The sequence below is a fragment of the Bactrocera dorsalis genome, chromosome 2 (genome assembly GCF_023373825.1).
Source record: "Bactrocera dorsalis isolate Fly_Bdor chromosome 2, ASM2337382v1, whole genome shotgun sequence".
Classification (NCBI taxonomy): domain Eukaryota; kingdom Metazoa; phylum Arthropoda; class Insecta; order Diptera; family Tephritidae; genus Bactrocera; species Bactrocera dorsalis.
Genome location: NC_064304.1, coordinates 90130955 through 90156028, shown reverse-complemented (window position 1 = coordinate 90156028; position 25074 = coordinate 90130955). Strand labels below are relative to the sequence as shown.

The window sequence follows — 25074 nt, the reverse complement described above, 5'->3', positions numbered from 1 at the left end:
GTGCGACTACTCCCCACGAAACAGATTGCTAAGTCCCAGTTTCCTCCCCACAATGTTTTGTAACCGCAAACCCATTGAATAGCTTAACCAATTGTTTAGACAACTGCTTACTTAAATATTCACAGCTAAATAGAACAATATTTACATTTAATTGTCAGCTTTGTGTACTTTGGTGCTTAACGGAAGCTTTTTTGCACGAATTAATTTGCACAGCTTGTCCTATGCTTTATGTAATAGACTACAATTTAATTAGCTTAACGGTAGCTCTTTGCGCAATTACGCAACTTTCCAAATATCAGTCGCGCGCCATTAAAACTATCATTTCGCTGACGATCAATAGATAACTCTCTCAACAGCCAATTATCGTACACCAGCGATATTTTTAAGAAACAACCCACAACGACGATCGGTATATAAAGAACTGAAAAATCCACACAGAGCACAGTCGAAAGCTTTACATCAAGTAAAACATACGATAAAACTACGAAACAGTTTGCCTACAATTTTGTAATATGAATCAATTAGTCGTTTGCTCTTTCTTGTTGGCGATCGCCTCGTCTTACGCAGCCATTGTTTCAGCAGCATCCTATGTCGTTTCAGTTCAAGGAAACGACGGTGGCGACCCAATCTGTGGTGGTGTCCTCATTGGTGAAAAAGCAGTTCTGACCTCTGCACAGTGTCTGACTTTCTACGATCCTGAGCAATTGGTTGTTTCTGTTAACAATGGCGCTCAAATCATCAAGCTTGCAGGTTACACTTTCGATGTAGCATTCGACTTCGTTACTATGGAAAACGACATCGGCCTCTTGAAATTAGCAGAAGCAGCAAACGCTGATACCATTGATTTGGCTCAGCAACAACCAGCTACCGGTGCCAGTGGTGTTGTCTACAGTTGGGGTAACAATGGTACACTAAACAGTGTCGATGTTGAACTCATCAGCACGAGTGATTGCGGTTCTGGAGATTATGGCTGGAGCGAAGATGAAGTGTTCAGTACAATGGTTTGCGGATTGGTGAAAAACAGCAGCAGTTGCGTTGGTCGTTTCGGTAGTCCAGTAGTCTCTGACAACAAAGTGGTTGGTTTGACTTCTTGGGGTGGCTGTGGTACCAATGGAAAAGCAGCTGTTTTCACCGATATACCATCTCTACTCTCATGGATCAATAGTAGCCTATAAACTTTGGAATAACTTAAGCAAAAGCTTTTCTTGATATATAAAATAACAAAGCAAAAAATAATAACTTGATGTAATTTATTTATTAGTTCAGTGATGGTGATGGTATAAAGTTGTTATGCTGTTCTCATATTATTATCAAAAGATCCTTATCTCAGAACAGTGGGCATTAGACCAAATCTGTTCTGCCTACAGAGGGCGCCAGCTCCTATCTTCTCCTATATTAACAGTTCTACTTGAAAGAGGACCTAAGTTTTGGTATAAGCGAACATTTCATACTCTTACAACTTGCAAGGATTTATTTCGCCCATTTTCGTACTAAGAAATAAAAATGTTATGCACCGAATTCGGTTGAAATCGGTTTAGCAGGTCCTGAAGTATGTGACTTTACCTACAAGTGTTCCTCGTACCTTCACGGAAGTTAAATTTAATGTATCTGGCGTATTTAGTTATTGATTCATTGCGCTTGAAGAAGATAATGGCGTTTTGTGGGCGTGGCAGTGGTTACGCCCATCTGCGAACTCGTAATTTTGTTTTTTCAAGGAACGCGCTTATAAAGTTTCATCAAGATATCTCATTGTACTCAAGTTACAGCTTGTACTGACGGAAAGACGAACAGTCACCCAAGGTATTTTATATACTTATAAGTCTACATCTATCTCGCTTAATTTTAGGTGACACCTACAACCGTTAGGTGAACAAAACTATACTAGAGTTTTTTGTTCTGAATTTAACTAGCGGGTGTTACTGTTGCTGTTTTCAATGGATAAGCTTGGGTAGTATTTATTCTAAGCGTTAAATAAAAGTAAATAATTATAGTATCGTTTAGAGACAGTTGTGCAAACAAAGAGAACAGAACGTCAGAGTTCGTTTCAATTCGGTTTATTAGAAAGTTTCTAATTTCAGTACGAACAAATATTTACACGATTTTCGCATAAAATGCCAAATTATTTTTGCAAAATAAAGTAATAATAATAAAAAGGGCATTCACGTATCTCAGCCCATATAACGCTGAAACCAAGTTCAGAGCGCCTGTTGTACTTCTAGTCATTGTTTCTCGCACTTAAGTTGAACATTAGGAAATTGTCACCTACATACTTATATGTCCTCTTAATTAAGAAGTGAACTGATTTTGTCATTTTCAGAAGAAGAACTGGAGGCTCTCGAGCAATTATGTACGGTATCTACGCTCGAAACAATTCATGCAGTAACTTCATTCTAGCAAATAAAGCACCATCAACTTCAGAAGAAAAGTTCGTCAACCTTTTTATAATATCACAGAAGTAGTGCTGTCAGATCCTGTGGACAGTGCTTCGAGATATATTATTGCTGGCATGAATTCAGAATAATGTGATCTCAAAAAGTTGTAATGTATTTTCCCAAAATCTATCATTCGACCTCTGTGCGTTAAATTGTTGCCAACTGAATACCTTCATCCTTCTCAAATTAATAAATAAATTACATCAAGTTATTATTATTATTATTTTTTTATTTTAGATACCATGAAATGCTGTTGCTTAAATTATTCCTAAGTTTACAGGCTACTATTGATCCAAGAGAGTAGAGATGGTACATCGGTGAAAACAGCTGCTTGGCCGTTGGTGCCACAGCCACCCCATGCAGTCAAACCAACCAGTTTGTTGTCGGAGACTACTGGACTACCGAAACGACCAACGCAACTGCTGCTGTTTTTCACCAATCCGCAAACCATTGTATTCAACACCTCATCTTCACTCCAGCCATAATCACCAGAACCGCAATCGCTCGTGCTGATGAGTTCAACATCGACACTGTTTAGTGTGCCATTGGCACCCCAGCTGTAGGAAACACCGCTAGCACCGGTTGCTGGTTGTTGTTGAGCCAGATCAATGATATCAGCATTTGCTGGTTCTGACAATTTCAAAAGTCCGATGTTGTTTTCCATGGTAACGAAGTCGAATGCTGCATCGAAAGTATAACCTGCAAGCTTGATGATTTGAGTGCCATTGTTCACAGAAACAACCAATTGCTCAGGGTCGTAGAAAGCCAGACACTGTGCAGTGGTCAGAACCGTTTTTTCACCGATGAGAGCACCGCCACAGATTGGGTCGCTACTGTCGTTTCCTTGAACTGAAACGACATAGGATGCTGCTGGAACAACGGCTGCGTAAGACGAGGCGATCGCCAACAAGAAAGAGCAAACGATTAATTGATTCATATTACAAAATTATAGGCAAACTGTTTCGTAGTTTTGGCGTGCGATTTACTGGATGTAAAGCTTTCGACTGTGCTCTGTGTGCATTTTTCAGTTCTTTATATACCAATCGTCGTTGCGGATTGTTTCTTAAAACTATCGCTTGTATACGATTATTGGCTGTTGAAAGAGTTATCTATTGATCGTCAGCGATATGATAGCCTAAATTGCTCGCGACTGATATTCATTTATAAATATTCGATCGACACACTTTCGGAAAGTTTTCTGTTCCGTAAGTATATAAATCGATAGGCCTTAGTAATATGCGTAGACTAACAGGAACGTAAGCGTACCATTATCAGTTGATTTATATTTTTTGTTGTGTAGTTATATATAAATATTGCCTTTGCTTTTTGTATAAAAAAATATTGACAGATTAACGATAAGCCATTTCTAATGGAATCATACTGATAGAAATATAAGCTTATTCAATGAGTAGTTAAGGTAATTAAGATAACTCTAACTTTAGTTCTACTTTGATTGCCTGTATTGTTGTTTTTTATGGACAGTTTAAGTTTGTGAAAGTAAGGAGAAGAAAAAAAGATATTAAACTATTTTTATTTACTAACTAACAAGCATAAACTTCAAACTCTGCAACTGACTATTAGCTTCCCATAACGTAAACTAAAATTGCGCAATTTCTCTATAATTTCTTCTAGTATTTTACTAAATTTTAAATTTTATTGTCTTTCTTTGCTTAATTGCTAAATAACATGACTTCATGTGTTGAGGAAACGCAAGTAATCAAGTGAAGAAATGTGTCTTGCTGTTATGTGTGTGTATGTATGTGAGCTCGTCGTTTGGATGTGCAGCCTGCCATGTGGCATTTATTGCAATGACACCCGGTTGGTTGCTCTTTACCTACAGCCAATGCGAACCGATGCTATAAATACACGAGTTAAATATGTGCAGCAGGCAAGGCATAAGAGATGTGTGTGTATGTAAATGCATTTAACATACATACACAGTCACTTAAGGGCATCATTACCAAATTGGTTTTCGGTTGCAAGTGTAAGTGCAACGAAGCGCAGTACATACATCTTTGGACATTTACAAAATTTTTGATTTAATTTAAATGTTAACTCCACAACTGTGAAATGCTGGTTGCTGCTAAAAAGTGTTTGTGTTTCATATTTATAAGAACACTTCGAAGATATCTTTTGTGGCTTTTGATTCCTGCATGGCAAACGAAATATAAAGAAATAACACGCTAATCGGAGAATATCAGTTAAACGATAGCTTGATGGTGTTATATAACATCTTAAATGATTCAATTAGCAACTTAATTGTCTTAATTAAAGTTTTAACTGAGACTTCCTTCAAAATAGTTGTAGAGTAAAGTATGTAGCTGTATCCATCCAACACCGATTATAGCGATTTTCAACTAAACAAAACGCCTTCGAAGCAGGATTTATCTTTTGCTTAAGAACAGTTTTGGTTTTGGTGTTTATCGCATTATTGTCAATAAATTTCCAGTCAGCATTCTATGTAGATCTAAGAAGTCGATTGGGATAACAGATATTTGTGGGACAATTCAAAGCCCAATTTACTCAATTTTACTATCATTTTCATTGATCCTTAGATCGGTGTTTTGACTTAATCAAGCAGAACTTCTTTCTGTTTCAAATATTGCTGTTTCCTGGCCTTGTCTTGTTCATTGACTTCATAATTTTGGTTTATCGTTTCTCCAAAATTGCTCAGTGCCATCCATTATTCGACCATAAATAACTTATGCACCTATATTTTGAGTGTTTTCGAGTACAGTGCAAGCGGCACTCTCTCATACTCAATTTTTCAGTCTTCCATGTAGATAAATCGAGACATGTATTGAAAATGTTGTTGTTGAAACTATAAAAAAGCAGAAGTCAAAAGTACGTGACTGCCATAGCTCCATTCAATGTTATTTGATTTTATTCATAAAAGTTACTTTAAATTTAAGTTTTCAATTGCAAAATTGTAAAGCTATAAAGCGTACTCATTTTAATGAAACAACATCTGATGTATATATATACATATTCGAATAAATTCTGTAATCTTTTGAAATTTTCAAATAAATACAGTTGCCTGCGTGCGTGTATCAGACACTTGAATGTGTTACAATTTAGTTTTGCCGAGCTACAGCTCATATGAACTTGTAAGATTGAGTGGCACATCTAAAGCTACAGCCTTGTTGCCTAGACCCGTGGCATGCATACAGTTGTGCTTATGTATGTATGTATGTAGTTGTGGCACCGCCAGTACATTTACATGCAAAGTGTCGTGAAGCACATAAATTACATGCAACATTTTAACAAATTATACTTGCAAAGTTGCCACTACACCACGCTGCAACGTAGACGCACGGCAAATTCAAAAGACTTTGTAAGGGATATTGCAATTGCCGAATTGCAAAACTAAAATGTCAACTAACATGGAAAGAAGTCGCAGAGAAGCAGCACGCGAAAGGACTACAGCGAAAGTAGCGACTGTTCTCAGCATCTGTATTGCGGCACAGACGACACGCCACAGTGCTAGTACGCCTTAAATACCCAAAAATTGTCAGCTGGTTGACACACAAGTGCATACGAAGCACAACGCAACATAATACATGCAAATGTGTATATATATACAAGTATATACATATCATATACATATACTAACGAAATATACATATATTCCACTCTGACAAGTGTATAAAAACTAAGTAGATATATGTGATATAACGTATATGAAACAACAGTCGCTATTCACAAGTATAATACAAATATGTACATATGCGAATAATTTAGCAACTGTAGAACTGTATTCGACTCTTGTGGTTGTTGCTTTTTTTGCACACTCTGACAAATTAACTTTTCCGCAAAATTGCGCATTGCAAGCAGTGTCAACCGAATTTAACTACTCGCAACCAATTTTTTTACCTTCCAAACCAACTTTCGCTATCTTTGCATAAAGGGTGTTTTTTGAGAAATATAGAGTTGAAAAAAGAATGAATGAAATTGTCTATATTTGGACTTGAATAGGTTGTCAAATTTTAGGACATTATATTTCAAATAATCTTGGCAACTTCCTTAAAGACCAAAATGCTGATGCAGTTGTGCACCACTTTTTCCAGCAAGGCAAGCCTAACTCGTTAGTAATACGTCGGTTATTACAAATTCAAGCTAATTTACCAGTTTCACGTTATTGGAGATTTTATAAAACAGTAACGGTAGAACATTGGAAAAATTTCACAATCTTATATTCAGGTTCAAAATTGATTGTCTTATCTTGGTTATTGACTTCAGCTATAGCCTATTTGCTTTGGTGATGGTCCATGCCTTGATATAATTTCTTCAAAATAGCTTGACACTATAAAAAAACGGCTTCATAATGGTGTTTGTTTGGCCAAAATATAGCGAATTATTATACCCTGAACTGTCTATACTCACGAAGTTTGTAACACCCAGAAGGAAGCATCGGAGACCCTATAAAGTATATATAAAAATGATCAATATATTGAGCTGAGTCGATTTAGCCATGTCCGTCTGTCTGTATATATACGAACTAGCCCTCAGTTTTTAAGATGTCGTTTGAAATTTTGCTAACGTCATTTTCTCTTCAAGAAGCTGCTCATTTGTCGGTTTTACAAAGTGAACGATCGGTATCAAGTTCTTGTATGGAAAAGTTTCACATTTGACAATGTATCTTCACAAAAATTGGCACACGTTATTTAATTTAATATACAAAGAAATTATTCAGATCGGCTTACTATAGCATAAAGCTGCCATACAAATCGAACGATCGGAATCTAGTGCTGGTATGGAAAACTTTTACATTTGACAAGATATATTCACGAAATTTGGTATAGATTATTCTCTAAAGCAGCAATGTAATCTCCGAAGAAATTGTTCAGATCGGTTAACTATAGCATATAGCTGCCATAAAAACTGAACACATAGTTACTAAAAGAAATGCACCTGCGAAGGGTATATTAGCTTCGGTGCAGTCGAAGTTTACGTTTTTTCTTTTTAACTCTGTAACTGTGTATCGGCGAATAGTTTACCAAAGAGTATTGAATGAGTAAATGTCCACGCCAAGTGCTTTCTTTGACAGCAGATAACACATTTATCACACTAGTAAATTCTAAAGCTCTGAAAAAGCACCCTAAATATATGTAAATAATACATACAAAAAAAATTTTGCTTATATTTGAATTATTTCATTATAATTTTTTGATTGTATTACGAGTTTTGCAAAAATATTTATGGCAGCAATTAGCAACGCCACAAACTCAGTAATCCAAAAGAGCAACTACAAATAAAGCAAAGACTACAGGTATATGTATACGTATGTATGTATTATTTATAAAGTGTAAACTTATTATGTTAGTAGGTAGACCGGCATTAACACTGTGCACCCTGCTAAGTGCAGTTTAATGGTGAATAACATTCGTTTTCATTCCATTTGAAAATTTTGTTTAAATGTTAATGACTCGCCGAAAAGTTTTCGCACGCGCTTTCCACACGCTCACAACAACAACTCACGTACTCACCAAGACTACTCGAATCCTTTTTAGTGGTCATATTTTGTGTTTTCCTTTTTCTTTTCCTGTTTGTGTATGTGTCTGTGCGGCTGTGTATTTGTTTCTGCTTTGTGTGTGCACTGACCTTTGGTAAGAGAGTAACGGCAGTCGACGAACGGCGACTGGCGCTTTCGCCAAATGGTTTGTACTATAAGTAAAGGGCAGCGGAAATGGCAACAGCTGTGGCTGGCAGTGAACTAGTGGCTGCAGTAAGGTGAGTTGCCAAGTTGCATGAAACTTTGGGAAAATAAAACGTCATCCCTAGTTTAGGCAATCAGTTGCTCGGCTCGTTTGCGTAAAGTTACTTTCTGCAAAGTTTAATAATTTACTTAGTTGAGAAATAAAAAGAATAAAATCAATTCAGTTTCAATTGAAATTACTCAGTTCGTAGCAACGTTTTGTTTTATAAGTAAATGCGTAAAGCAGTTTTAAGTTATCGTCTGAGTCTATAACGAAAAATGATTTAAGACGATAAGCTGTTTCTAACATGGGATTACAAAATACTTGCAGCATAATTGGATTTTCAAAGTTAACAATTTTGAACGCAAAATAAAATTCTTAGTCTGTAAAGCTGTCTTGAGAGCATAATGCTTTTGTCGCACTCTGTTGCAAAGACGTTTTTAGGAGTGCTTTTTAAGAAAAAAAAAAACTAAAAACACACAAAGATGCTAGCTTGGATTGGAAGAACGTCAACAATGAAAATTTTTATCAAATAATGCTCGGAGAGTTAGAAACGACTAGTTGTCTTCGATTCGCCATTTCTTTGCTCCATATCTACTGAAAAAGAATCATATTGTCATTGGACTTGCATCAAAAGACATGTTTAGAAGACGTCTTACGGCAGGGTTGCATCGCAAGTGCTGACCGTTTGCTTGAATATCTCGAATAGTTTGTTCGATTCCCTTCTCTCCAATGCTTGACGAATCGAATACAGTTAGTTTCCAATGCACCTCGAAGTCACTGACTACTCTCATTATGTTTGAATTTTTCTACAAAGTGCAAGGAAATGTTATTTTCTAGTACCTCATCGATTGATTAAGCTCTAAAGTTCCCTGGTGTGATACTAAATGATGTCTCCCATTAGCTCAGAGAAATATTAAAATTTGCTCTATCACAATATCCGATCTCTTCGATCTTGTCGGCTAAGTGCTCTCTATTTACTTCAAAACGTTATACAAGTACTAAGCGCACTGATACGACGGCTATAGAAGTACGGCTTTGATGACGCTCAATAGCGCGATTCCTAGAAAGATTAGTTCTAAAGATGAGCTCTGTAGATAAGTGTACGTATATTATGCAATAATGATAATATACACATATTGGCGAATTAATACAAAACCCACTGATATGCTATGGCTAATTAATAATAAAAAAATCGATATATTTGAAAAGTTGGTAAGCGTGGAATGGATAATTAGATGTTAGCAATTTGTTTCACAAAGATTGTTGCTTAGACCTACGATCGCCCGGACTAAGAGATCTATAGTATATGCTTCCTTGCATCATATTTGGATTCTCTGCATTTATATGGCATACTAAACTTTGAAGTAACAGAACTCTTTCGAAAAATCGAATCAGAAAAATATAATATAATATATTATAAAATAATATTCTCGGAGCATTGGCAATCGCGTTTGTTAAAGTCAATTTGCAGTGCCTGCATCGCGGCGCATAACGGCATACAATTAGCTCGTGCATTCGTCTAATTGGCCAATGAACTGCGAGCTGGAATTTCAAGCAGCTAATTAAGTTTATTTACAACGCGCTTGTAACGTTCTGTAACATCTGTCTTGATGGTTGACTGCTGAAAGCTAACTGCGAAATTTCCATGTCTGAGAAGTGCGAGAGCATTTTGTTAATGAATTACGAAATTTGGTAGCAGACGGCACATATTTCAACTGTCTATGGAGAAACTTTGAATATGCCTGCTTAAAGAGCAGTTTATTTCGAATTACATTCATTAAAGTCATTAGTTGTTTGCTTGATGCAAGCATGAAGAGAGTGTTGCTGCAATTTGGCAGTACTTCCAGTAATCAAGTTGTACTTTACACGTTGTTATTACATAAGTAGTTTTGGGCTTGTGCTCGCTGGATATAGTTTTTTGTGAAATAATGAGTTTTATACCCCTAACTTTAAATTTATATTGTTCGATATGCAAATATTTATGGAATTAAAATTCTCAATAAAAAAGTATACTCAGTAGTCTGTAAGAAAATATCTGTAAGAAAATATAAGTATGAAAACAGGACAATTTTATATTTGGAGCTTTGCGATGGCATGAAAACTATACTACATATTAGTTGATTTTCTTGGTAATAGAACTCATAATTCGTAAGAAATTTTCAATAGCGACGACAAAGTTCCTGTCACGGAGCTAGTGGGTAGCCATGAAGTGTTTTTCCTACCCACGTGGAATAAGCAAAATTTTATGCACCACCAGAAGCGTTTGCTGGCCCGAAACAGCGGCCTACTATTATTATCGAAAATATGCTCTCCGCCAAAATTTTTTCAATTTTCAACGAATTCCAAAATTTATGATCATATCGTTTTCCAAACTAATTTGTATGCTGAACAAATTGGTAAGTCCTACAATCCAACAAATACATTAGAAATTGGTGTTTTCAACTTTTGATGGGAATACAATCTCAAACCCGTTATCGAGAATGCTGATCATCTCGTTCAGATTGAACAACGGATATACAAGTATTTTAAATTCAATTCATATCAATATATTCGAGTGGCTTTTGAGTTATGAAAGGTACTAAATAACTTCAGGTATTGACAATATTGAAAAATGTAGCGAAAGGGTTCAAATTCATTGTTCGACGAAATCGTGGAATGGATTTCAATAAAAGTGAAAATTATACCAAATCGTCCTCACTCGATTTTATCTATTTTTTAAGCACACAAACACAGTGTTATCAGGAAAACATGCTCTCTCAATTTCAATGAGATAACTCACTTGCGGCATAAAATAACACTCAAATGCGAAAATTTTTACATGAGGCTAAGGAACGTTTTGATCGGATTCAACACAATTTTGACTCAGAGCCATACAATTATAATAAAAAGATGATTACCACTGAATTTCAATTATATATATGTACATATATCTCACACAAAGACCAATAATTTCGGTAAAAACTCAACTATAGATACTGGGGTCCACATATTCAGTACCTAAGGGCTTGAACAGTTTTGTTTCGATTTGGACAATTTTTGGTCATACGGCACACTTCAAAGGCACTGTTCCTTCTAAGTTGTATCTAGTTATACCGGAAAGTGAAAGAATCAGATGGAATTTAAAAAAGTGTTATATTGGAAGTAAGCGAGGTTTTGCTTCAATTTTGCTCGTTTTCTCACCGTGACATAAGAATGCCAAATTAACAATACCGTGATATGAGAAGTGGTCGGGGTTATCATGTGATTTCATTCATTTTTACAGTGTCAGTAGGGATGCTTAATGGATTTTTGCTGAGTAAATTTAATTATTATAGTTTGAATGGTTTGGGAGATATGAACCCTTCAGAGGGTGGGATAATGCCCATTTTTGCAATTTTCTTATCTACAGGTGCTCCTTGCTACTGGGGCCCTCTGGTCGAATTACAGCTATGTATCTTAATTAGTTGCTCAGTCATGGCACTTTTTAAATTGTTTAACATGTCGCAAGAGTATAAAAAGGATGTGATAAAACCCTTCCTTATGGACATATTGTATAAGACCGTAAAGCGTGTCGCCCGTGCAGGAGCGACTGGGTTTCCTTCGTTTGCTTTGTCACCCGCTCGTGCACAAGCTACGAGTTTGGCCAACAAAAGCCGTCTTGTGTTATGTCCATGTATGTATTTGTGAAGTATATGTAGCTGTAGGTTTGGTTCTTATTTGCGAGAGTATTCACAAATATTGTGCTGACATTGATGGAGTTGCTTGAAAGGAACACACTTTTCCATAAAAGTGGGTGGACGCACAAAAAGAATACTGAGTTCATAAAACGCCACAGCTCCTTTGTTTTTATTGTTATAAGCGATGATTTCAAAATTGAGTTTGGATAAAGATATTTTTTCCAGTAATTATATATTTTTTTTTCAAGTTGTATATTTGCATTCTTCAAAGTAATTTCATTCACAATTTCTGATAGGCTATAATTTGTTAAGTCGTTGGCTTTTGTTAAAAAAGTCGAAGCACTTTTTGAGAACTGCAAAAGTCAATCACTTTCTCAAAACCAAAGAAAATGATAATGCACATGTCAATTTATTACCTACGCAATTCTTCATGCCGTTGTGGGTGACAAATGACAGAAAGCGATAAGCAAGCAAAATACAATAAGCTTTGGAAAGTATCATTAGTAACAAGTAGGCAACAACAACAACAGCAACAGCGTTAAATGCTGCGCAGGGAAACCCCTCAAAATCACTTAAAAAGTGCCTTTCTGCACCACTTCCCACACGCTCTCAGAAGAACAGCCGAAAACAAAACAAAGTAGCTTGCGGTAAAAAATACATACATATATGACGTATATTATATATACCACATATACACAGATATATTTGTACTAGCATCTTTGTAAATATGCATGTGTGCACAGAACAGAAGCTGCAAAAATATCCGCTTAAAGCAATAGCGTCAGCTCATCACAACATTACAAAAATATGAACATAAGCTATGAGCGCTTGCTGAATAATAACAGGCAAATGTGTGTGTTGGTTTCTCTCAGTGTAATCAACTAAATTCAAAACTGGTAATAAGTTTTAGGAATCTCGGCAACAGCGCTCAACGCACAGTCAACGCATTAAGATGAGCGTGTAATGTCGAAAGTACATACATAGATTATATACACGTACGTATGGCGTGTGTGTGTTTGTTTCTACGGTGTATGTGCCAAAAGTAAACAATAAGAACGAAAACGCCAGCAAACATGACAAGTTTATCAATCGATAGGTGGGGTGAAGACATGAACATAAGCAACAAACTGTAGCGATTTCATCTTGATTACAGTCTTGCTGAGCAGAGCATGCTTCGGGTATATGTATATTAAATGTATGTGCATAGTATGTACATATGTGTAGATGAGCTTTTGTGAATGCACAGTGAATACAAGTCTGTCTTGATTATCGCCAGCTGACGCTGGGTCATGTGCACATACATACGTACAAACATACACATGAAAGTACGTAGAGACTTGCGTTCTCAGCGGGTTCCTTATACTAGTAGCTCATCGATCGGCCGGTTTAATATTAAAGCTACACATTTATAATCTTAGCGTTGGCGATCAAATGCGCTCAGTCGCTGGCGAAACGTTGAAGTAGAATTTAAGTGAATCTCGTTTAAATCGTATTGTGAACGCATGGATACTATATTTTCAACCAATTGCTTTTAGTTTCTATTCAAATATCGATGATTCATACATAAAGTGTGATTTTAATAAATATTAATAGATGAAATTGTATGTGCGTAGCAGTTGAAATAAACTGTATTTGATGTTTGTTCAAGTAAAGTGTGCCATTAATTAAATAATTGTAAACCGAAAATAATTCTCTAGGCAAAAAAGTTCACACACACACACAAACCCACATACATAGTAAAAACAAACGTGTTCGCTGTTGTAAAAAACAAAGAACAACAAAGAAAAAACGTATAACAACAATCAAACGCAAATAAAATTCGCTCAATATGCGGTTGTGCAATGTGGGAAAATCCGCACGATTTAATATGCCTCAATGGCAATTTTGCCTGGTTTTCATCGCTGCGTTATTTTCAACGGCCACAGCGCAGGGTAAGTACCTGCAATGCGTACATATCTCAATGTGTGTGCGTACTTGCAAATTCATTGCACAAACACACACACATATTATACATAATATATGTATAATCTCATATGAGTCACGCACACATGCCTGCATACAAACAGATTTACGTACAAGCTAAGTAAGCACAATTTAAGCGAACATATGTACGACAGGCGTGTGACAAGGCCGCCACAGGAGGCAGGCAACAGGCGACAAGCGGCAGGAAGGTGGGCAGCCGCCGCAACATTCGTGGGGATGCGTGTACATAGCGCTTCGAAGGGGAATTGGAGCATTAAACATTCAGTGGCTATTTTAAGCCATCTAGAACGGCCACAAAGCAACAAAAACAACACAGAGCCGCTATAAATATTAGCATTGGAAGTTGTGCGTGTGTTTAGCAGTGTGTGCGTGTGGCAGCAACAAGTATGGTGGAGGCAGGAAAAATTTTAGAAGCGCTTGATTTGTTACAACTTTTCACAAAAAACATATTTACGTGTAGATTAAAATGTGATAAAAAATGCATGGAACAAAATTGGGCACTTAATTTAATTAGGAATACAGTACAGCGCTGATAATAATGCTAATATTATCGTGTTGATGTATAATGGAAGACTGCATAATTCTGATTACAATTATTTGCGTTTGCCACAGTTCATTCACCACCACAAATTTAGCCAGCGAGAGATTTAAATTGAATCGAAAACTCAAAACAGAAATAATTCCATACCACATAAATAATTCTCCTTACAATATTTATAGCTTTGTTCGACATCAAAGCGATTTTTAAAGATTTTCGTTGAAAGTTTTATGCCAGAGTATACTGTACTTTATAGTTCACTGTAATTCCCAACATATAATACGAGTATATACCTGAAAATATGAAAAAAGTTAACTTTAGCTGCACCGAAGCTATGCATATTCCCCTCACAGTTTTATCTTGATTTGTATGGCAGCTAGTTGTCTGACATCGGCGGTTTCAACAAATGAGCAGCTTCTTGGTGCAAAAGCGACGTTTCAGGTCAATATCTTTAAAACTGTGCGACTAGTTTTCGTATGTACCGATGGACGGACAGAGAAACAAACATTGCTAAATCGACTCAACGGGCCACATTGATCATTAATATGCACAAATGTTCTTTATAGTTTAGTGAACGAGGGCAAGACGAAATATCTCCTGTCATCAAACAAACAGTCGTCGCACTCGAGACTAGGTTCCTACGTCACTGTTGATAGTTCTAACTTCTAAGTTGTAGATAATTTCGTCTATATTGGAACCAGCATTAACAGCAACAACAATGTCGAAATCTTACGCTGAGTAACTCTTGCCAACAGGTGCAGCTTTGGACTGAGTAGGCAATTGAAAAGAAAAGTCCTCCCTCGACGAATAAAAACCATTATTTCCGTGCTGCTATATGGTGCAGAGGCATGGACGATGACAACATCCGATGAGTCGACGTTACTAGTTTTCGAGAGAAAGGTTCTGCAGAAGATATACATATAGTCCTTTGGCATTGGTCACGACGAATATCTCTAGGTGGTAAAAGATATGTCAAGGCAAGAAAAATCATGTTGTATCATGTCTCAAAGACTTTCTGAAACTCACTCAACTAAGCTTATCGAATATAGTTTTAATAAAGAGGTATTGAAAGGTATGGAACTCATCGCGAGTCATTAGTCTACATATTTATCACCTGTTTCTAACCTCAATATGACACTGACTTCACAGTAATGTAGTCCGATCCCAACTTATATATGAACTCAATCAAAATATATTTGACAAAATCAAATATATGTACAAAAAGCATTTGGGAAATTGCGTGTTCGCCATTTGTATACAATTTAGTACACTTCCAAATGAAGTTGGAGCGTTGTAATTTCACGAGTATTTCCGAGAAAATCCATACCAAAAAATAAAATATTAATTCTCTCACCATTGTTAATAAATACGAAAATAACTTACCTCGGGTCATCATGCAAATATTTCGTTAATTAAAACAATGCAAATTCCTAATAAATTGTGTTGTACTGTGCGAGTGACAATTACTCACATTTTCAGTTTAATTAAATCGAACGAACTGCGAAAATAATTAATTTGGCGAATATGCATTTATTAGTCATGAGATATCAGATTTCTGTTGATAAATTTAGCAATCGTGATAAGCCTAACGAAGAGTAATTTGAAAACACAATAACAGCTACTAGACTTTTTTTTAAGTTAATTGAGTGAGAAGCGAGCATTGGGTATAGCAATATGTCTGTGTGTACAATCGAAATGCAGCAAATGGCTAGCAGCAAGAGAACACATATACAATTTGCTTTTGTGCTTTTGAAAGTATCAAACTTGTATGACAAAAACTTTGGTAAAATGAAAATAAATACCAAAATTAGCCGGTCGAAAAATAAATTTAATATCTTCAAAGCGAATCTTTTGCCCACACAATAGTGTTACAATAACCATATTTATTTCTCTAAATTTGTTAACACATGCATATATATTTATTTATGTTTTTTTTAGATCGAAAATCAAAAATGTTATCAAAAATCACAAGTGTATCGATATCGATTTAGTCACATCAATTCAAGAGCTTAACGTGTTATATATAGACAGAAGGCCGACAAAAAGTGATTTTTCCAAAAACTTTTTCTTAAAAAAAATTTACATTTATAAATCCAAAATTTTGTACACATATCTAGTATCTGGAGTATCTTTTAACTGCAATTTAATATTTAGTATAAGAAAAAATATTTTTTTAGAAAGGAACTACAGCTGATCTCCGAGAGCTCCTCTCAAAAAAGACATTCGGCGGTGACCACTACATCTCTGAACTGGATCCTTTGAAATTAAAAACACCAAACAGATTTTGTTGAAATAATGTTAAATCTAGTAACTAATTGAAGTAATAAACTAATTGTTTTTTGAATGGCGGTTTCTAAAAAAAAAAAAAACATTTTTGGCCAAAGTTTCGGTCTTATATCTACATATATGTATCTATAAAAGAAAGTTGTTGTTAGGTACACCATTTATAACTCAAGAACGGCTGAACCGATTTGACTGAAAATTTGTCCAGAGGTAGCTTAGAACCAGGGTAAGGACATAGGATACCTTTTATCTCTTTATGTCAAAGTTTAATACAACTTACAAATACAAAAATTATATTTTAAATCATAAGCATTTGTTCAATATTCATGTTTGTAGGAATCATTTGAACATATGCGTACATTTTTAAACGGAGTTTTCTCGAAAATAATACAATTGCTAAGTATTTGTAATAGAAAAATGGAACTGCAACCAAATACGCAGTGGAATAGATTATAACTGGCTCAGTAATCAGTCGTTGAGTATGTATTATACCACGTGCTTTCCAAAAAACTGATGTCATAACCTTTCCAGCCGCCTTTTTCGTTTTTCCACGCCTGAAAACCGGTCCATCATGTGCAGTCCACTACAATGACTGTCGATTGGACTCCAGTGGGAAATGATGGAGCTATGTTTCTATCACTGCCGAAAAATTTCGGCTTTATTCCGTTTAGAGAGCATTTAAACACTTCCCAGAATCAGTTATTCGTTGTTTTTGTTGGATTATGATCTTGCGAGGCACCTACTTTGCTCATTTCGCCTGTTTTCAGCTTAGCAAATATCTTTTGAACGATGGATTTCCCTGAGCTCAAATTCAACAGTATTTTCCCAAAAAACCAAATGCTTTATTAATACACGAAATGCATTTGATCCATTTTTTTGTAAACTCACACAAGTTGCTTCACAAAAAGGCTATATCTCATTAACTAATTGTTATAATCCAACTAATGGAAATCATATAGATGGTAGTATTAGTATTATCTATGTATCAGCCACAGTGAAGCGTGGACGGGGCCTCTAGTTGGTTATAAAAAAAAAAATATCGGTGAGAAAAAATCTTTGATTAATTACCTAAAATTATATTTCAAAAGCTCATGTTAAATTTTGAGACTATCTAATGCAATAATCAAATAACTGAATAATCACTTTCACATGCACCGAACTGAACGATCTACATTCCTAAAGTGCATATATCACAAACCAAATTACATTTGATTACAGCCAGAAAATATTAATGAGTTTGTGTTAAAATAAAAATTAATTACTCACTGTTAATGCTCAAAATTACTACTCAAATCGAAAGCCATTTGGCAACAGCTTTAAGCCATCAAAGTGGATAGGGCTTAATATTATGTGGCTTAATTGTACAGGATGTCATAAAATTAGCGTAAGATTAAAAATTTCCGCAATTTTAATTAAACTTTTCATATTTGACGTAGTTAAAACGCTAATCTGACCATATTTTGTATGCGATTTTTGAATTGCCCCAAGTCATTAGAAATATTTAATGCACACATAAATTTAAAGTTTGAAATATGATTAAAACAAATATAAAATAGAAATGCTTGTATATATGAATTAATTGTGTAAAATTTTCAGAAATCCTACAAAAATAATACCATTCTGCCCCATACCAGCTCTTTCTAATGCTATCATTTACCAAAATATATCACAAAATTTTCTTTTAAACCCTTCGAACACACTAAACTAATCGCAGGCAAGTAATTAAGGTCTCTTGCTACCAAATCTGTCATGCAAATGTAAAATTCTCTCATAATTAATGCTGCTTCGATAGCGTAAATTTCTCACGAAATGTGATTTGGCGCACTTTTAGTGCTGTTGAGATAAAATAAAGCAGTTAATACCGACATTTGAAGCAATGACTAGGTGCCAGCTAATCGGAGGAACCGTTAATTTGTGTTTATTGCCTGAAACAAGCTAATTTACAGCCACACGATCGATATAAATGTCCTGTCATACGCCTTAATGCCCATTCACCATTTACTACTTTCAATACGAAAACGCTATTCATTTCGTTTTCACTTCTTTGTTTCGCGCCCATAATAGTATAAGTGGAAGACGGTAGTCTTCAGTACACAGAGGCCATGCACCAGCAGCTACTCATAATTCTTCTGTATTTAACTTCGGCATTATCATTACAAGTAATCTTACAACATAAAGTTGCGAGTGTAATTGAGTTGAATAAAATGGTTTATTTTTGCCGTTGTTTTTGTTGTTGCTGCTGCGGCTGCTGGGCTAGTTTGTGTTGGCTCAGTGTCGGTCGGTGTCATCGCCGTCGCACATTTACGCAAATCCCACCGTCGGTGAGTCATTGGCGCGGGTAATAGCAGGCAAATGAAAGCCGCAAAAAGGGCAACAAATGGGATGTGAATGAAAAAAAAAACCACAAGAACCAAAAAAAGAAACGGAAAGAGAAGAAACCGATTTAAGCAAATAACAAAAATATGATACAAACAAAGCCAAAGTTCAATGCAATCAATGCGAATTGCTGTTTTTAGTTGAGTCCATTGCCACTGTCATGCTAACAACGTCAACGACAACGCCAACGACAATTCACGATGGGCGGGTGCTTGACTGGAGCGTAGCGTATAATGGTGGCATTCGGAAGCAGCGCACAGATGCTGTTCCGCAAGCAGTGCCCAGCTGCTGCCTTCACTACTGCTGCTGCTGTCGTTTTTCTTATCGTCGTTTGCTTGCTCTCAAAAGTGAATCGTGCACATGCCGAAGCATTTTGGGAAATTCTCTCATTTATTTTTGTACTCGCGTGTGTTGCGCTCTCAACAGCACACCATTCGTAAATTTCATGCGCTCTTCTTATTTCAGCTTATCTCTTGTACGCTCTTAAATACAGTTACGCTCACTCATACATATACATTTCTCATCTCTTATACTTGATTAGCACGCTGTCGCAATCCGAATGCCAAAGTGGGTTATTGTGTCTCCATTTACGAATGCCCCAGCCTGCTTGAAGTAGTACAACGCTACAACTTAGCGGCAGCGGATCGTGAGTTCTTGCAGAAATCTCAATGCGTCAACGGTTATGGACGTTCACCGTATGTCTGTTGTACGCCTGATAAAGGTTACGATTCATCGGATGATGACGAAAATCCAACATCAACAACAACAACGACAACGCGTCGCCCATCGACTGTCAATCCACCATCGCCGAGCAATGGTAAAGGCAATGTGCTACCGGTGCCGCCAGAATGTGGTCCAACTTCACTGAATGATAAAATTTACAATGGCAAAGACACGGCACTGGATCAATACCCATGGATGGTGTTGCTCGAATACATACAGAGTAAGTGTATATGTACTATGTGGGGCTTTATAGCTAGGGGGTGGGGGAGGCAACTTACAGCTTTGCTGTTGCTGCTGCTGATGTTGTTATTTCTTGTTTGTTGTAGATTAAATCGCCGTTATTGATTTGAATTTCAATGCTTTTCATACTCATACCATCTTCTTTGTTTTTGTTTTTGTTTCTTGTTATTCTCGCACTTGCCTGCGCCTACTTACATAGAGAACGGCAAGCCTATACTCAATTGTGGCGGCAGTTTGATAAATCAACGCTATGTGCTGACAGCAGGTCACTGTGTTGTGGGAGCCATCGAAACGGAAATTGGTCCACTGTAAGTAGACGTGCTCTGGCATATTTATGGAATATATTACACACTAATGCGCACAGACATACTTATATATATACATATATGTATGTACATATCTATAACATGTGTATACAAATACTTCTTCATATACTTCCCGTAGCCATAATTGCATGAACTTATGTTTAGCTACCTATAAGAGCGAGTATATATAATTTTGTCAACCGATACGTTTGCTTTTAAAATAGCGGTAATCCTTTTCTGCGGCAATTTGATTTTCGATTTTTATGCTTGTGTGTGTACATTATTCGTTCAGTCCTAGTTCTTAGATTTTATAGCAAGAAATACACACTTATAAGCCATTTACCGTAAAATTAAATATTTTAATTGGAAAGCTCAGTAAATAGCAGTATATACAATATATAAGTCAAGAAAGCTGGCAAAATGATAAAATTCATAGAAATGCGAATTGTTTATCATTGTATTTTCAAAGGCTCTGCAAAACACAACAGTGTATTATATAACTTTAAAATATCTTGTTTTATACTTGCTAATGAAACTGCCAAGCTGATATATAGTATAAGCAAATTTGCTCTTTCGTGGTATTGGCATTGCTAAGGTGTTGCCCAATATCGTCAATGACGATACTTATTTCCTCAAAATTGAGAAAAAATGTTTATGATATGATATTTCAATAGTGGCAATATCTGCTTTATTTGCTTCAATAATTAATACTCAGCTGAGCTAACCACTATTTTTTCTTTTTTATTCACTATAACTTTTCATTAAACATTAGTAACTCATACGCCACAGCGTGCATAATCTATAGCTAAAGGATTATAACAATACAACTCAGTGGCATTTCTGAGAAGCTTTCATACTCATTTCTCGCGGTTACATCAACAACAATAGCATTAGCGAAACCGATTTCAAGTAATTATAACCCAAATTTCTTGTGGCATAAAATCAATCTCGCACAGCACACAGATTTAATCAATACTCTTCAAATTAATTAATATTAATCGAAACCTTTTGTGCTTAATCATATAAAGCTGCGCGAGCAAAATTACACTACTCATGAAAACTGACAAATCATTTGCGACCGATGTGCTAAGAGGTCTGTGGTGTATTTGAGGAGTCTTGATTACGAATTTGAGTTCAATAATTCTCTATCGCGTACAGCTATTTTTGTAATGTTAGTAAATGGCGGTGGTTTGCCACCTTAACTTCTTGACTATAACATAAAAAAATTCCGAAAAATTTTTACATATTTTTTACTATCATTTTCGGTTTTAGTAACCCAAAATTAGGGAGAAACAGTCTGTAACGTCGCCGTCACAAAATGACTGTAAACCAGTGTTATTAGACCATAATATGCTGCTATCGCACATAATCGATTTTTGTGGATTTCTAATGGCAGACATTCAAAGTTATCCCCTTCAAAGCGCATAATAGATGGGTCCCAAGCTAACTGAAATACACTGCCATTTAAATATGCCTGCATAAAAGCGGCTTAAATAGTTCATAAACATATTTTCATGTGTATGTGGGGACTTTGCTCAAATGCTCGTAATAATTTAATGGTTTATAAACATATTTCGGTGCAATTTCCACTTTCTGTTTAATTTCACAAATAATTTCGAAATGGATTAATGCGAGAGCGCGATAATCAAGGCTTCCCATAGAAATTTGCTTAATTTGTTATGCAATTTTAAAACGATAGATCGAAATTGGTGGCGATGCCGTTGAAGGCCAATCAAGCTCGTTCTTTATTGCCGTGCAGTTGCTCAGTTGCTATTTTCATTTAATTTATTCAGTGCTCAATTTAATGGAAAATTTGTTAAATTCACACGCGTATGCCATAAATATAAGGCATGCAGTTACGGTACTAATTTTCTTGCTGATGAGTCTATTTTGTATGTTAATTATACGTGAGAATAATTTGACAGAAATCTTCCTGATTGAGGAAGTGTGTTTAAGGGACACAATTTCATAACAATTTAAGGACTTGAATTTATTGTGGCAGTACAAATGCTATAACAAAAGCATTACTATTATTAAATAATGTGCATTTCGAGTTTCCTTTATGGCGGTGATGACATAAGTGTTTTTTTATGAGAAGTAACTTTCTTGATTATTGTAATTATGCTACACAATGACATAGCAATCAACAACATGCTTAGTTAACTTCATTAAGACATAACAACGACGATAGTTAACCGTAAAAATAAAAATCATTAAACTTGTGCGTAGGTGAGGATGTAACATATGTACTAAATTGCAACTATGCTTAGGTACAAACCAATTTGTGATCAATAGTATTTAATTTAATTTAAGTCGTTCCTTTAAATCGGTTCAATCAGTTATTTTAGTTTTAATAGTTTCGAACAGAATCGCTTTGTGGGATTTGGACTTTTTAATACACTATTTTGTCCAACTAAACTGGAACTTCCCATCCCTACTGCAAGAAAAGCAAGAAAAAGCATTAACTTATATTTCATTAAAGCTAAATACTCTTTGCAAATACAAAAGTTTCTTTACAAGAACTTGTCTGCGTTCATTCAGTTTGAGTGCCACCTCTCCTCCGATCTGAAAAATGTCTGCGTACATTGCATTATTACTTTAGCCAACAATCCATGCTTAATTTCGTTATGATATCATATATGGCGGCGGTTCCGACAAATGAGCAGCATTTTGGTTAGATTGATATCTCAAAAGCTGTGGGACTAGTTGGCATATACTCGTATACAGACAGTCACATGAACATAGCAAAATCAACTCAACTCGTTATGCTGAGCATTTATATATACATATATATATTTAATAGGGTGTCCGACGCTTGCTTCAATGTGTTACAAGTTTTGTAGAAAACTCAATTTCTTCCATTCAGAGCATGATGATTAAGCTCTTAGGTAATAAAAAAACTAAAGTTTTCTGCATACTTGAAAAGCTTATCTTGAGTTTTAGACCTCTTAGCATTATTGTACTAATGAAAAGGCGTAAATATAAATCTTATATTTTTTGAAATTTAATGATATTTATTTTTTACTAAGTGATACTAAGCTACACATACATATCCCCGTAAAATATTTTATGTCGTAAAAATTTAATTTTATTAAGAAAAATAAGTTACAAGCACTTGAACCACCCTTTACATACGGAATTACCCAGCATATTCAGGCTAAGTTCACACATCATTTCGCAAAAACAATAACGTCACTTACAGTTTATTTAATTTATATTTAATTTCATTTTATTTTTCGCATTTTTCAATTTACACACGAACGAATGGATTTCCGATGCTTGCGCATTTCACCACTACTACCATCATGTGAACTGGCGAATCCGCAACAAAAAAACCTCGTAAACCACCTTACCGCTATCTGCGACCGTTGTCAAACCGGAAATTTCGCAATCCTCGATCCGCACCATATGCAGGTCGTCGATTCATCTGGGCGAGTATGATATCAGTAAGGAAATCGATTGCATACAAGACGATTGCAACAACAAAGTTGTAAAAATGGGCTACGAACAGGTGATCCCACATCCACAGTACGAACCCAACAACAATGACCGTCATCACGACATCGCCCTGATACGAATGTCTGCGGACGTGACATACTCGGATTTCATTAGGCCAGTTTGCCTGCCGTTGGCCAGCACACGTCAAGCCATCAATGTGGGTGAGCTGCTCACAGTAGCCGGCTGGGGGCGTACGTTATTGGGTAAGTGTGTATTAAGCGGCAGCAGCTATATAAATATGGAGATAAGCGCAAATAAAAGCGTGTATGTGTGTGAGAGTGTGTGGCAAGTTGGGTGAAAGCAGTAAATTGTAAAGGAGGCGTATGCATGTTGCCGAGCACGGGCGCTGGCTGAACTACACACCCACACACACACACACGCACGTAGACATAATGATACGGCCCATTTTATGTAGTGAATGTAGTGAATGTATAAGTATAGATTTACATTTTACGCTTGTGTATTTTCATTGTTCAATGTGACATCTTTTATAATGTTTGCTTTCATTTTATTTTTATATGCGCCATGCTTCGCCATCGTTGGTCCTTAAATGTATGCTGTTTGTGCGCTCGACTGCGGCAGCGCGCCAGAGCAATGTCAAGCAAGAATTGGCCGTGCCAGTGGTGGATCATGATTCATGCGCGCGTAAATTTTCCTCACGAAATGTCAATTTGATTACGTCGCAGCTCTGCGCGGGCGGTGAGTTCTCCAAGGATAGTTGTGATGGTGATTCCGGTGGTCCGTTAATGCGCCAAACTGCTCAGAATCGCTGGTACATTGAGGGTGTTGTATCTTTTGGCAATCGTTGCGGTCTGGAAGGTTGGCCGGCGGTATATACGCGTGTGGCCGATTATACAGATTGGATTGCGCAGAGCTTGCGCCCGTAGTTGTTGTTTAATGTTCGATAAAGTTGAGACAAGTAGGCGGCATGGACTGTAGCTGTAGTGAATTGTGTTTACGCTTAGCGTCCATTGGTTTATATTTACAATTCATTCGATTGCCAGCTGTTAATCATGCAAATAATTTTTAAGTGATGTGTCTGTAAAAGTAATGAAAATTAATAAAAAACATGATAAATCAATCAAATTTCAATCAACTACTTGCGTTGAAATTGCTTTTAATAGGTTAAGAGTTTGGGTAGTTGCGAATATTATTTAAATTAAAATATATGATTTTTCTAGAGTACAATAATGTCCTTGTATGGGAACAAAAGAACAAAAACTGGTATAAATCACTTAAACCGACAAAATTAAAATATTATACAAAAGCAAGAGCTTATGCTAAATTAGTGCTGGTATCATTTCGACTGGTACTTATATATAATAAATAAAAAAAAAATAT

General features: G+C 36.0%; 3 protein-coding genes across 3 annotated transcripts; 2 read left to right on the top strand and 1 right to left on the bottom strand.

Moving 5' to 3' along the window:
* Positions 1-427: 427 nt before the first annotated feature.
* On the top strand, positions 428-1239 carry LOC109579825 (trypsin alpha-3). Its single transcript, XM_019991745.3, has one exon. The coding sequence runs from the start codon at positions 513-515 to the stop codon at positions 1173-1175; it is 663 nt and encodes a 220-aa protein (XP_019847304.2). The 5' UTR covers positions 428-512; the 3' UTR covers positions 1176-1239.
* Positions 1240-2691: 1452 nt separating this feature from the next.
* Positions 2692-3451, bottom strand: LOC109579826 (trypsin). Its single transcript, XM_019991746.3, has one exon. The coding sequence runs from the start codon at positions 3367-3369 to the stop codon at positions 2707-2709; it is 663 nt and encodes a 220-aa protein (XP_019847305.2). The 5' UTR covers positions 3370-3451; the 3' UTR covers positions 2692-2706.
* Positions 3452-13212: 9761 nt separating this feature from the next.
* Positions 13213-24829, top strand: LOC105230304 (serine protease 7). Its single transcript, XM_011211003.4, has 5 exons — positions 13213-13718; positions 19509-19910; positions 20130-20238; positions 23650-23936; positions 24316-24829. Exons 1-5 carry the CDS (start codon positions 13616-13618, stop codon positions 24618-24620), a joined length of 1206 nt encoding a protein of 401 aa, XP_011209305.2. The 5' UTR covers positions 13213-13615; the 3' UTR covers positions 24621-24829.
* The last annotated feature ends 245 nt before the right edge of the window (positions 24830-25074 follow it).